A 15,382-nucleotide genomic window follows, 5' to 3' on the forward strand; every position below is an offset into this window, starting at 1 on the left:
AGTGCTGGGGAGGCACACCTGAGAGGAATATGAAACTCTGGGCCAGGTGCTTGGTTCCCCTGGAGAGCGGGGACCGGAGGGTTTGGAGAACAGAGGGAGTGTTTGAAGTCCTGGAGGACGCTGCTGATTGTAGGTGGTATGGGAAGTCATAAGCCTCAAAAACACATGCCGCCACCTGGTTGTGTGAAGTAGGCTGCCATGCAATTATCTTAGTGCAGACGTGGATATGCAACTTGGAGGTGTTGCAGATTCATTTTCTGAGTGTATGTGTCTCACAAATTGACTTATACATTTCGTAGATGGAACACGTGGTGGAATAGGTGCTTTTCACTGCTTCCATCTTAAAACGGAGGCGAGGTGTACCTGTGCTTTATACCTGTTTATTTTTTAAGTCACGACTTTGTGAAAATACTTGCAATTTAGGAGGCACTCTGGAGCCAGCGTATTTACATTTCTTTGACATAATAGTATATATATATATATATATACATGCACACACACACAAATTATCTTCCCTTTTTAATGTAATGTGATGTATTGTAATTGGTCAGAGTCGGATGTAAACATTATAGAGGATTTAATTATTTCTGTCTTTAATTTAATTTGACTGTATTTTCCCTAGTGAATGTGAGGCTTATTTTTGTTGGTTGCTTTTTGCTATAACAAACAGTGGAGTGGAGGGTTGCTCCCAACTGTTTCTCACAGGCGACCCGACCAACAGCTCCGGGGTTAAAAAAGAAGAGGCAACAGGGAAGCTATATGTAAGAATGAGGGAAACCCAAGCACACGTATCTAGTTATGTGCATGTCAAACACACCTACACTGATTATTTACATGCACACACACACACACACACACACACACACACACACACACACACACACACACACACACAAAAGCGCACACAGACAATTCTGAATTACACTAGTTACGGATGGCCAGCAGGAGACTACTGTATATCGCTTTCAAGATTATCCCTTCCCCTCTCCTCCTTCTCCTCCAATGGAAGGCTTATCCTGTGCTCTAGGCTCCCCTCCTCTCCGGTCCCAGGGCTGCTGCGAAGGATCAGTGGGAATCAGGTGAAGATATGGTTGGAAGGAGAAACGGAAGGAAGGAACAAAAATGTAATCGTGGTTCACATAAACATGGATCAGTGGCATTTTCATGTTCTGAAAGCGTTTATCCTTTTTTCGGCTGTTCCACTTCAGAAACGTCTCCAAATTCGTAAATGTTTTCCGACATTGACTTTTAAATGAATGTGACATGGCGGAGTGCACACTGTAATGCATAATGCACCTGTTTGTGTCGCCTGGCCTGAAATACTTGTTACGGATACGTGTTGATTCAAAAAGACACATTTCTTAGGTGGGGCTCTTCAGTTTGGCGGCTGGTGCTTAAGAGAATGGCAGCAATAACCATTCGGAGCACCAAATTGCTTAAGTGATGTACTTACATGTCAAAGCACCACCAACACTTCCTTTAGAGCTGTAATGACAGTACAGCAGCGGTATCTTAAAAAGCGTATCAGATGTAGGTAGACATACCATTTGTCTGGAGGCTGTAGGCTGCAGCATGTAGAACTGCGTGACAGCCCTTCCTTCTTACACCGTGATGTGCTTGTGTGGGGAAGTTTGATAACGTGCTCTCATATGCTACCAACAAATCTCCTTTTGCAGTGAATGCTGCATCGTCCATGCTCTGCACACTGCATCGAGAATTTAAAAGATGCACCGTGGAATAAACAAATTGTGCATATTAGAGTGTATCGACTATATGTGTGCATTTTCCCCCACATCGCTTTGCTTTTTAACCCAATTCTGTCTTCTTGGCAGCTGGAGAAATGCCATTATGCATTTGTCTTTTCCCCTCTTCCACGATGTGTCTTGGCAGGATTCAGCCGTTTTCCTTTAACATGTGTGCACTTACGCTTTATATGTCAGCGGCAAAATCGGAAGATCCATAAAATCCACCTGACATCTGACATCTTGGCTGGAGATACCATCTGGTGCTAGCACAACCTGTGATTATCTGTTCTTTATGGCCATTAGTGATGAGATGGCAAATGGGGAGCAGAGCACTTTGAGAATTCACATTGATCATTTCTTTTTTTTTTCCTTTCTTTCTTTCTTTTTGTGTACTCCTGACGTGGCTTTTTACGAGCATCAAGTGCATACATGCCAATCCTTATGTACGCTGTATATGTGTAAATGTTTTTGTTTGTAGAGGTCGTTTCAATCCATCAGAGAGGAACCAGGGAGTCGGGAAGTCAGAGGGCTGGTGTCACGATGAGGGCCTGTTTGTGTGTTTGTATGTGTGAGAGTAAGGGGTTGTAGTACAGTAAGCAGACGGGTCCAATAAACTAGAAAGATAACACACATTCCAGAGATCATCTTATGCCATTGGACATGAATTTGCCCTCATACTGTTCCCCTTCATCCAGCAGTACCTACCGAGAGACTTAGAGGCATGTGCACTTCCTTTTGATCATCACACCAAAGCAACTTCTGTAAAGTTTATGTTTCACCACATGCCTCCACATTATTATGAAGCCTGTGTGGATGCTGCGCCGGGCGTTCTGGTGCCGACATCACTCGTCTGAGAATTTCATTATCAATGTGATTATCATTTTTGACATCTCGCTAATATGAAATGAACTGCTCAATTGAGATGATTGTCGTGGAGACATTTACTGTCAAATCTTGCTCTCTTTGTGGATTTGCCTCAACTCGAGTATTGAGGTATTATTGGATTTGATCAACGTTTTCTTTCTCAAGCGATCATAGAGGAGGGATGCATGACTAACTGTGCATCCCTGCCGCTTCCTTGTGTTCAATTCTAATATCTCTATTTATCACATCCTCGCTAGAAAAGAGAGTGGGTGTCGTCACGTTACACCCCCCGCCCCCTGTCTTCCCCCACTGCACCAAAATGGTGGCTTTGTAACATGGTGACAGACAAGTTCCTTTCAATAAAACTATTATTTTTTGAAAGAAACGTTCAACTTATTGCTTTCGATCTTGAATCTCTAAGCTAATATACATGGCCTCCCGTCTTAATTGTTTGCAGTTAAATGCAAATTGAAGACGGTTTCTAGGCGACTCACACCTTTTCTTTTTGTTTGTGTGTGTAACTGCGGTCCCTGGCTGAAATGCCACTATTTCTGTCAATATAATATTGTATGGTGAAGGTTATAACATCTAACAACAACTAGGTTAGCAGTATGTTCATTTTTTTTATGGGACCCCTCCACAAACCACTCCACACTGGCTTCCCTTTACAAGAGAAGCTTCATCAAGTGAGTGACTCAGTTCCTCAGCACCCCTTCTACAGGTTAATCCAGAATCCCATCCAAGTCATCCAGACAGCAGGGCAGCAGCAGGACTCTTAAACACACCATAATCAACCCACTAAGAGGCCGGTTGCACTGAGATGGTTTGTGCGCCCCCCCCCCCAAACACCATGAACGCCCCTAATTTCACAAGTCAAGTATCCAATTACAGAACTGCCGGGGTCATCAAGCATGTGGTATCAGGGATAAAGGCCGGCTTTACACGCAGGGCTCCAACTACCTTTTTCCTACGGCACCAAGGCAGGTCATCATTAGCACATTTTATTCTTGCTGACTCAACAAAGGATCGTTGTGATCAATATTTGGACTCGGTGTGACATGAGCTGCAAGCCACATTTAATGTTATTACAGCTGCTTTTCACCAAATCATAATGGCACACATTTCAATTGCACAAGCGGGGGGGGGGGACTTCTTACTTTTTGTATTTTTGTGATAAATACAGTCCATCTATTTCTATTTATATTACCTCTCACTCATCAAGCTGTCTTCCTGCAGTTTTCTTTTCATTATTTTCTTCCCTTTCTTGTTTTTGACATTGTCTCAATACAATTGATGTTAGGCTATTATTTCTCTCTAAACAATAGATGCATGCGAGATGAATAGATGTTTGGACTGTTGTCACTTGCTGTGAAACAAAATGCTAGCATGCTAATAGCAGGAGGCAGGAGGGCATCGAGCCACGGCGGTCATTAAAGCAGCGTTTGCAGTGAGGGCACTACTCGGTATCATCACAATGTTTGAAAACAGCTGTTATACATATATGTATGAAAGGTGCAACACAACGAGAGAGAGAGAGAGAGAGAGAGAGAGAGAGAGAGAGAGAGAGAGAGAGAGAGAGAGAGAGAGAGAGAGAGAGAGAGAGAGAGAGAGAGAGAGAGAGACAGAGACTGCTTGTAACATTGAGGCAGTTGAGAAACTACCGTGGTTTTAGTATTTATATACAGTTCACGACTGGCTGCCTCTCTTTATGCTCATATTCCCCTTGCCTCGCTTCTTACTCCATCCCCAGGTCCCACGCTGCATCTTTAATCAGGGCATGTATGCTTTGACACCTTCATGTCACCGGGACATGTTTCTCTGCAGCTGTGTGAAGAATAGTCATCAAGAGGTGACATGATGAAAGCTGTTACAGCCTCCATCACATGGCGGCAACCGTCCCCGCTCCCTATATTACGCGTGTGTTTGTGTGTTACGGGGGCAACGCACAGATTTCGGTGGCAGACGCAGCACCAGCTGTCTTTGATTTGATTGGGGACTTCCAACTTTACTGTACATATCTGTCCCGGCGTTGATTGCCAAGGATAAACCTATTGCCGCTAACAAGCGTGGAGTCAAGCTGCCAGAATAAGAAAAAGTCATTTCCCCTCCTCTTGTCCTCATCTCTCAGCAAACCTTGACATTTCCCAGCACAGGAATGTGAAGTATTTCTTAAGTCCTTTCACGCCTCAGTTGACAAATTGGATCAACCTATCGGTTAACCTTCAGAAGAAGAAGAGATAATACTTGAGCACATTTCTTCAAAATAAAACATAAGCATGGTCGTCTTTTCCTTGTTTGACAACCCTTCATGCGTTACTCTTCTTAGCTGGATGCTTAGACACACCTGCCTGTTTGATTTTTCCATCAAGCAAAGATTGTCACACTGAAAAATAAATACACAACATTATTAGTATTCATATTACTAACATATTAGCTTAGTACGTCTGCTCTCTACTCATGGTCATTATTTTGCAGGAATTGAGTTTGATTCAAGAATTAGAAAACATATATTGAAAGTGTCAAGGCATAAGCAACCCCACTGGCCAATACAGTGAACATGAAAGGTGGAATAATGATACTTGATGCCCTGAGTCAGAATACAAATCAAACTAGTTTAGCTTGGATAACATCCTATTTTCATCCTGAAATTACAGAGAGCAAACATTCAAAGGCCGTGGACTGACCTTCTTATGAATTTGAGAGAAAGGGTAAAGGAATAACTGTTTTTGAAAAATGTAGAAAGAGGACCGTTTCTATCAGCTAACAAATGTACAAAATGCAACGCTATCATATGCACTCCAAAATAGGACATGCACTGCATTCACTCAAGATAGAAACACTTGGAATTTTAAAAAAGCACAATTAGTCATTGTCATTATGCTTTTATTGCTTTTCTACCACAGGTTGAACGAGAGGAATTGTATGTGTTTAATCTCATCAGAAGAGGGTTTTTTTAAAAAGTATTTTTAGAAGACACAGGAGAACAAACACGACTCAACTGTGGTTTAAAGGCTTCTTACATGGCTTGTTCAACCATGATGTGTAATTTGTGCATCTTCACAAAAAAAACAAACAAAAAAAAACAGTAAGTGCAACCTGTGACATGTTTATCAGTTGTTCAAATGCATGATTTACCTGAGGACTGTCTCTTGTTGCTCCCAGTATTTCATTGCAAAACATATCCTGGACAAATCTCCTAAACATCTCCACGTATTTCAGCCCCTTTGAGGGCATTCTGGAGTCTCTTTTCTGGACTCGGCCCTCTGCAGCATGGTGCTGGTACGGCTAATAGAGACCGTGGAGGCAACAGTAATCCAGCTGGCTGTCCAAGCAACAGCCTTAGCCTCAAATCTCTGTTCTTTATCTCCTCCCAGTGACGCGAGCTCGGGCTCCGGCGGACGCTTCAGGTTGGATGGCGTGGTTTGGTCTTAACAGATGCCAGGGGCAGCCGCTCGGACCATCAGCTAGTGCTTTTCCCACCAGTGCTCAAGCGCATTGGGTCACAACGAGCTGCCTTGGCACCACCAGAGAACGGTTTCCTAGAACTGATTGGCTGTCAGGCTCAATCCATTCACTGCCCCGAGGAGCATGTCTCCATGACCAATTTAAGAGGCAGAGTCAGAGCCTTCCCACACTCCCTGCCTCAGAGAGATAGAACAACAGGCCTGTATAGATGTGGGCAGATTAAATATATACTTGTTAAAAGGCTGTTTCAAGCCCCAGGTCATTGACAATGCTCAGAGTTATTGATTTGAGAGATTTTTTTTTTATTTGCTCAGCATTTGTTGTTTTTTCCCTTAAAATTTAATTTCACAGTCCATTTTGAACAAATTTGTTCTGTGTCGGTGTAAAAGTTAACTTGTAACCTTAGAGATATCGTGGCATTATTGTTTCTCCGTTAATAAATATAATGCCTCACTGATAATGTTTGGGGATACTTCTAGTTTGAATTAGACATTAAGAAGCTCTCACCACAAGAGGATCTTAAAACGACAGATTCCTATTCAAAGGCATGAAAACATTAAATAAGCAAGCCATGTATAATCACTGATTCTCCAACTGACCATTTCTGTAGGAAACATTAATCGCTTGCAGGAGGCCCTCGCCTCTCCTCTCCTCTCCTCTTGGAATAGAAACAGGGAAGGGGGTCACTAAGGGAGATCTGTGTTGTCTCAATTAGAAGAGGAGGTGTTTTTCTTTTTTCTCACTGGGCCCAGCTCCAAGCCCAGCTGTGTACCTTCCATCGTGGGCTGAGCCTCTCCCTGCATACTGAAAACATTACTGGCCACAGGTCAGAGTGTCACTCTGTGGGACTGCTCCTGCTCACTATACACACACCGTTGTTTTACAGATCTTGGGTAACCAGAACCAGATGGCTTCAGATCGAATAACTCCAGAAAACTAGTCCACTTCAAAACTCACAAAGTCGACTGTGGGAGGTGCATGCATATTTATGCATATAAGTGTGTTTTGTGCATGCACGTTCAAAAGATGATCCACATGTTTCATCATCATTACCACTATCAGCCACTTCGCCCACTCCCTGTTATCAGTAGGCATGGTGTTGATTGCATTGCTCCACTGTAATTGTTCACCTTGAGCTGAGGGGTATTTCTGGAGAGAAACACAAAACACTGACATAGCAGCATTCATGCTATGTCAACATTAAAATTTGACGAGGAGAAAACAAAAACTTCGCACCAATGCTTACACCAATAACTCGTAGTTGTGCTTTTATTGAGGAGAACAATATGTTTTCATTCTGCAGGAAATCATTTATTTATTATGACAAAAACTCAAATGCCAAGTGCTTTTATCAGGCACTCATCTTGTTGTCACGGCCAATGTTATGTCTCCGTCATACTGGATTTGTAGATGTTTTTCTATTCTGTTTTACTATAAACAATCAATACAGGTTTGAGAGAAATCATTTCAAGTGTTCTGGGAGAGGAGTTGCCTTTTTTGCTAGTGGGAGCTTGCTTTTGAGATCCAAGCTAGAGGGAGGAGCGGATAGAGAGGTGTGGATCCACACAGCAAATTGGCTTTGGGGTTGAGAAAGAGACCTCTGTTAAGTCTTTGTCAGTGGGAGAAATTGGTCACAGCTGGATTTCACTGGTCAATTGGTACGTTCAGATCTTGTGTGTGCTCTCTATTTTTGAAGGTCTTACTCATTATTCCATCTATAACTGGGCCAGGCATTCAGGAAGGCCTTTGTCCCCCCCCCCCCCCACCGGTACTTTAATGCTTTTCATTTATTCACTCGTGGCTCCCCTTCCCCATCTGTGTTGTTTTAGTTTCGTTATGGTGTCTACGTTTCAAATGGTAGAGCTATGGAACTTCAAAGGATTCAGAGTATATCCACCGGTCAACTGGTGCATGTGTATATATATTTAACACTTCTGTGGGATTGGTATTTCTGGGGATCAGGCATTGCTGAGGCCAATGACTTCCTCAGAATCCATCTCCTTTAGACAGTCTGGCTGCTCTCCAGCAGCTCAATCCTCAGTGTGAGTCCCTGAGATAGAGGACAGGGCACATGTTTGCAGGCACATTTAAGGGAATAAATTGCCTCGCAGAGGGCCAGACTCCACATTGTCTGTTCCATTCTATGTCCCTTTGCCTTTAAATATGTTTGTTGAAGACCTGTCATCTGTGGTTTCTTTTTATTTCTCTTTGAGGCCTGCTCATTTGTATGGTGTCTGGTTGGTAGCGGGGGCTCAGCAGGATGTTCTGTGTCCGGAAGTGAACATGTGGTAGTGTTTAGCTTTGTAATGCCGTGGGTTTTATGGACGTCTTGAGGGAGATATTGCATGGAAGGCAACCAGAATGGTGATTCTGGGCCAGCAAACAGACTGGTTGTCCAAGTGTTGGAGAACTCTTGTTTTCACAGAGCTCCCCAAGGGTATACCTCAGTCCAAGGCCCACAGTGAAGGCTTAAAATGGAAGCCAAGTCGTCGTTAATAAGCCAAATCAGTTGTTTTGCTCAAACAGTTTTTTTTCCAATGAAAGCTCTATCAATTTGGTGACTCCTTTTGGCATCGGATGAGTTTTAACTCCCCCTCAGTTAATGGAATGTGCAACAGTTTTGCTCACCAGAGAAACATCACTTCATGTGATTCATTTAGCTCCAGTGAATCTTCCATTTGTTTTGAAACAACACAGTTTTTCTCAGGGCTCTCCAGCCCATGTAAGTGAATATATTCCAACAAATCTATGTGAAATACCAAGTATTTATAATTAATTGGTATATTTCTCTTTTCAAACTTGCATGGCGGATATCAAGTCAAAAGCATTTGACCTCAATACTTCCCATGGAGGATCATCCGACCCAAGATGTAGCCATGCTGACGTTGAGCTTTGCATAATACAGTCAGTTCAAAGCTTAGAAGATGTTCATTTTTCAGCAGATTTCAGGTTTCTATAGTGTTTGTTCAGATGAAATCACATTTCCATCCTCTCGTCTTATTACATCAAGCATCATTTAATTAATGATTGTGCTGCTGTCATTAGCTTGTAAGAGTTTATTATTTGATCCGATGGCCTGATACAAAAACAATATGGCTCTATGTGTTGTGACTTAATGTCACCATTGTACATAATGGCATCAAGGAAACCAGTGAGCTGCCAAAAGTCCCTCCCAAACTCAGCCCATCACAATTGGCTCTTAGCTGAGTGATTGTTTGAGAGATCCCATTAACAAATATGAATCTGTGCATGAGGGATGGTTTTGTTGTCGGAGTATTACATTTTAGCCACCGGGCAACTCGTAAAACACGTTTAAATGTTGGCATGGATTTTGACCAGCTGCTATGGCCCGACACTGTAGCACAGGTTAAGCTTCCTTGGCAGAAAAAAAATAGACGGCCGCACATTTACAAAGTTATATTGTAAGTAAAACAAAATCACAAACTTTTGTCAAAACTTAACGTGGCCTAATTATGATGCCAAGTGGAGGATGTGATTTTCAGTAATTTATTAATGTTTTTGAGACATTTAGAAAACTTGCTTTATTGCTGTGGCCAACCATCTGGTTGAGACGCGCCACCTTTTGTCATCCGCTCCACACACCTGGGACTCCAACTAGTGTGGCAGCTTGAATGTGTGCGAGCCCTCCAGGGCCCGTCAGTCCACATGCAGCGCTCAAAGGAAACATGTGACATGTGGCATAATTGAGTCAGCCAGCAAATACAGGAGCAGGAATCAGCCAACTGATGCCGCTCCTCATAGCCCAGCAGGAGAGCTCTGAGCTGTATGGGATCGCATCAGAAAGGCATGTGCCTGTTTCAGATTATTAAAGGTACTGTTTTTATGTTTAATTTGAGATAGCATGGGGCCCCTGGGGGGGAGGTTAGGGCAAAGACAGCTGAGGCACTGACAAATGGGCTGAGAGCACCCCGCTGAGAGTGTATGGTACCTAGGTGAAAGATTCAAGTGGCAGCAGAGACAGGAGAAGGGTTTAAGAGAACAATTTAGCACCACACAGCCAAATCCCTCTTCTAAGTTTAATTTGCCCTGAAAGGGAGATCATTGTTTCCTCATGTTTTATTTTTGCTGGCTCTCCAGTTTCTTTGTCCAAGCCTCTTGCCACATAGGAAATCCAGCAGGATTCCTTGGGCCTCCATCGGCACTGGCTCAGTGCATGCGAGTCAGGATGTTGGATTTATTTACACAGTGATTAATATGCATTCTGTCTTATTTGGGTGGTTTGGGTGAATTCTGATAGGAAATAGCTGAAACTGAGAAAATACACATTTAACTGTGAAAATGCATGTCTCTGCCAGTCTTTTCCAATCAAAGGTATCAGAAAAAGCCTAACTCTAGGTTTATATGTGTTTTATTTGAAGCACATTTGCATAACAATCAGGGAGTACCTTGTTGACTGTGATTGTTTAAACTTATTTTAACCGTCTTCACCTCCACTGAGCTATAAGAGCCACTTCACTTAAACCTTGACATGGTCTTGATCCTTACTTCACCTATCAAATCATCAGTCACACATTCATGTATATGTGCTGACCCAATAATTTATTTATTGTATTTTAATTTATTTATTTGAGTTGTTGTTTAATCCTGACAAAGAGCAACACAAAGTCCCATGAAAGTCGTTAAAAAAAAAAAAAAAACGTGTGGGATTTCATCCCATCATGTGAATATCACAAGCCCTAATCAAAGGGTTGTGTCCTGTTTTTATGTCCTCCCCACCATGCTCCTGCCTGTGTGTGTGTGTGTGTGTGTGTGTGTGTGTGTGTGTGTGTGTGTGTGTGTGTGTGTGTGTGTGTGTGTGTGTGTGTGTGTCTGAGCTCCAGTGGGTGTGAAGGTGATGCAGCGTGTTGCGTATCTTGGTCCGACTAGCCTTAAAGATAGAGTGCAGAATCCTGTCAGCCTCCGAGGAACATCCTCAGATGTTGACAGAAAATCAAACCAAAGCATCGGTACATACTTGCAGCATTTTTTAGCTCTATTTAATATAGTAAACAACCACATCCCTGATGTCGTGTGTTGACAGGAAACACCGGAGTAAGGCAGGTGCCTTCAGCATCGCTTCTTCTTCTTCTTCTTCTTGCTGCCCAGGAGATGTTGCCTCTTTGATTGTTTCTTTAAATATGCAAGGCGGCGCTAGGGGAGTGGATTGTTTGTTCTGGATTCCCTGGGAGACTCCCACCTTGGGCCTAAACAGAACAGTTGCGATGATTAGCAACAGAATGTGTTGCCTCTCCCATCAGCCAGCGGGAGGAGAGGGGAGGATCCGAGACGTCATCTTCCTGATATTGCTGCTTCCTGATACCGCTGCCTCCTATACTCACCCCTCCTCAGTTCTGAACCTCCAGTTAAAATGTTCACCTTTCGTCCTATACACAGGCACTTCTTTTTGAGAGCTTGATGCAGTCGACATGTAATTCAAGAGTAATACACGGTGACATGTGAAGTTCCCCCAGAGTCTCAATAATGTCTCCATGATGACAACCAAAGTCTCTTCATTCTTGGACCAATTTGTCTATTGTGTTCAGTCATGTAACAGAGACGTAATGCCATTTCCTGGGATTGTGGGGTGGGGGGGTAACACAATTATCTCCTTGGCTCCAGCAAGTTGACAGACAGGGCCTAAGGGATGGAGCATTGCTTATCAACCATCTACCCGCTGTCACAATGACATAAATGTCGGCAAACAAATGAAGAGGGGGGAAGTCATCCACATGATTGTGATGCTACAGCTGATATTGCACATTATGCAGTCCGTTATTTGGAAGGGGGCTGTCATCAATCACATCTGCCATGCAACACATGCATGTTATACCACATTACTGATGCATTTTTATGTTGCCAGTTAGCTTATTTCAGCAATATTGTTTGTGAGAGCAATTGGGATTTGCCATAACACCTTTAAGACATGAGATGGCTGTAATTATTACGCTGTGATGCATCATATTCACTGTGTTTTCTGAGTGCAGGTTGATCATTTTAAAAGCCTCAAATATTTCAGCAGTGGTAGTTCAAAGTAGTTGAGTAGTCTGTTAGTAAGAGAATTGTCTTGAATATGCATAAATGTGTGTGGATTTGAATGTATGTAAGTTGTTTATGTCACTTTGTTGTGGGATGTTTTTTGTTTTGTTTGAACATCATTTAGTGCTTTTCTACAGTGTAACATGTTGATTAAAGCATCCAGCAATTTCCAATTGACATAGTCATGAAAATATTTTTGTTCTTTTTATTTTCCTGCAGTGAGAAAAGACGTACAAGATGAGACCGATGACAGAATGCAACAATTCAAGAAAAAGGCAAAAGAGCTTCGTATCCTGGATACCAAAACAGCACAGAATCTTTGTAAGTATCCACATTTTTTAGAGTTTTTTTTACGACCAGTGATGACAAATTTAACACCGTTTGTTCATGAAGTACTCTATTCTGTTTAAGCGTGACCTTTAAAGACAGAAATGTCAGTGTTATTTTACTTGATACCCTAGGCCTTTTCATACCTCCATGAACAGCTCAACAAAGCTGTTTGTGGGAAACAAATTGCAGAAAGCCCTCAACAGTGATAGTGTTTTACCGAGCCCTTTGGGGAAATGTTTTCTTGTCAGGTGTTTAGGGGTCGCCACAAGTGCATATAGATTGAGTCCGAGCACTCTGTCTGTAATCATGTGTAAAGCAAATTCCTATTAGACCTGAGCACTGAAGCTACATGTAGGTGTTTAATCCCCAGGGAGCCTAGTCAGACTAGGTGATACTACTGTACAGATTTTACCTCACCCTCCAAACATTCCTTTATTTTGGTGGCAGATGGAAAGGTTTTCCTGGGATCATTTCAGGTTAGATGCAAATAATCTACAAAAAAAAAATCATTCTACTCAGCTCATCCCCTTGTCTCTTCCACTGGAGCTGCCTTGATCCCAAATCCATGAATCGTGTGTATTAATTCATTTCACATAATACATCAAACCAGTGACTACTGGCAGCCTTATTTTTGATCGATAGAGCATTTATTATTGTTTTCCCAAATCTTTGAGATTTCATCTGCATCTTTGCTATCTCTCCCCACCAAGATATCATGTAGAATGATGGCATCTTCTGAAATATATAAATGTCAGATGCTAGGATTACCGTTCAATACTTGCAACCCTCACTTCACCGCTTTACTCATCTATGTTTTTCTTACCTTTCTCCTGTAAAGGACGATTAGAAGGGTATGCGATTCAGTTTTCTTGTGATGTCACAGCCTGATGGGAACGCCCGCCTCAAGAGAACGCTTCCTTCCAAAGTCAGCTCAGCTTTTACCACACTGCTAAAATACCAGATTTTTTTTTGTATTGTTCAGTTGGATGCACAACCCAAAGTGGACACAGACCTGAGCTGTGTTTGTACAGAAACTTATCTCAGAACAAAAAAAAAACCCGGAGAGGAGATTTTGTATTTCTGTAATTGGACGTGCCGGTGCCCCTAAACCTGCCATGCAGGTCAAATCACACCAATCCCTACAGCAACCCAGGCTGTCAATGGTTGGCCATTTAAACTACAACAATAGTTAAGCTGACAAAAGGGAAACATTTCAGGGCTTGGCATCAACACCTGTCTACTTGCCTGGGGCAAGCAAGTGGTTTGTCTGATAACCACATTACAATTATTATTGTATTGCCTTAATTTACGACCCATATGAATAGCATGCCCTCCTCAAAAATACTAGACTTCATTAAAAGAAACTGTAATTTTACCTCACTGATCATTGCTAAACAAAATATGTCTTTCCACTGTTCCAAAAAAATCCCAGAAATAAACTCTTAATTCACCAATTTAGATGTGAAACCATGCTGGGTATACACGCTGTTTCCACGCTCACACGCTGTTTTGTTAGCCACCGTGTTGGAACGTTGCTTTGCCCTTCAGCTCTCCGTGCCAGTCACGTGACTAAAGCATCCAGTGGCATACTGTAGGCTGGGATGAGTATGTTCTTCGGTGGATACATCCCTGTGCACTGTGGTTGGGACTGGAAGCAAACTTGAATGTCAAAAGCAACATTATACATGCATCCCCATTCTGGTGAATTATATCTTGCAATGGCATCGTATCCTTGCATTTCCCATGAAGAGATGTTGGCGAAATGAGATCATCAGCAAAGTATTGGGGTCTGGTATGAGGAAGGGACATGTGGCATGAACATAAGGATGTCACATTTGCATTTGTGTGTGTGTGTGTGTGTCATGCATCACACGCGTATTGGAGTGTCTGCACATGTCATTGGATTTGTGCAGGGCTGTGACAATGTTGATAGGTGTCACTGCCATCTTTGATTACAGCCTCAGCAGATGGGCATTGAATTTGGCAGGAAACGAGAATAAGTGTAGAAAATCTCACCTCCAGAATGGCGAAGGGTGGACGGCATGTGGTCCCACTGCTCCTTGGCTCCCCCGGGTCGCAGACACACTCTGAAGCGTCATAGATCATATTCACTGCCTGCTGCAGAACCCTCTAAGCTCCCTTTTCAATTTTGATTTGTGTTGGTATTAAAGGTTCAGTGACTGGGATGGGTAGTGGGACAAAATGAATTATTATTATGCCAGACCCACTTTATGTGTTCTGGTATTATGATTATGCCAACCACTTTCTGATAAATTGTCTACCTATCTGTCTATCCAAAAAAACTACTCGTGACTTTTCCTTGAGCTGCAGGTAAACATTTGACATCTTACTTTTTGCAGTGACCCTACCTTGAGGATCATTGCATAACTGTAGTCATTTTTGAGTGGAAGGAATCTGAACTAGACTTAGTGAAATGAAAATATTTAGAGTTCAAATTGTGATACAAATGACAACCTGCTTTTTAATTGTAGAATTACATCAGAGTGGCCCCATTTTATTGAATGCATAACTTAAATCAAGAAGAACTGGGGAACCGTCATGTCATTTTAGGTTACTATAGGATTCGAACAAGGATTCCGATGTGCACTTTTTAAAATATCTCCAATGTAGAATTTTCTCAAAAACACCCTTGGTGTTCAAATGTCTTTGCTTGATTTATTCAATGTAGGAAAACTGCTCAATAAAGAAAAACATAGATACAGACATAAACATGACTATATGGAGCCTTGAACATCCGTGTCAAAACGGTGTTGGTGCAACCATTAACTCAAGGTTCAGAATTATTTACTACAAGTCGCTTTACCAGCTGTTTCTCACTCTTCAAATGCTACATTCATACAACCGGGCGACATCTGACATACTTGTTGTATGTGGCGCAGCAAAATGTTCCTCTTTAACAAGCTATTTGTGAAACTATGTGA

The 15,382-nt window shown here is 42.3% G+C and overlaps 1 protein-coding gene across 2 annotated transcripts in view; it reads left to right on the forward strand.

The window, feature by feature from the left end:
* The window catches only part of diaph2 (diaphanous-related formin 2), a 352,630-nt gene that overhangs the window by 181,765 nt on the left and 155,483 nt on the right, over positions 1–15,382 (forward strand). For both annotated transcript variants that reach the window (XM_084010082.1, XM_084010083.1), the window contains one exon: positions 12,330–12,431. In XM_084010082.1, coding sequence (XP_083866208.1) covers positions 12,330–12,431 — 102 coding nt within the window. The remainder of the gene's footprint in view (positions 1–12,329; positions 12,432–15,382) is intronic.

This window comes from Eutrigla gurnardus (genome assembly GCF_963514095.1).
Source record: "Eutrigla gurnardus genome assembly, chromosome: 5".
NCBI lineage: Eukaryota > Metazoa > Chordata > Actinopteri > Perciformes > Triglidae > Eutrigla > Eutrigla gurnardus.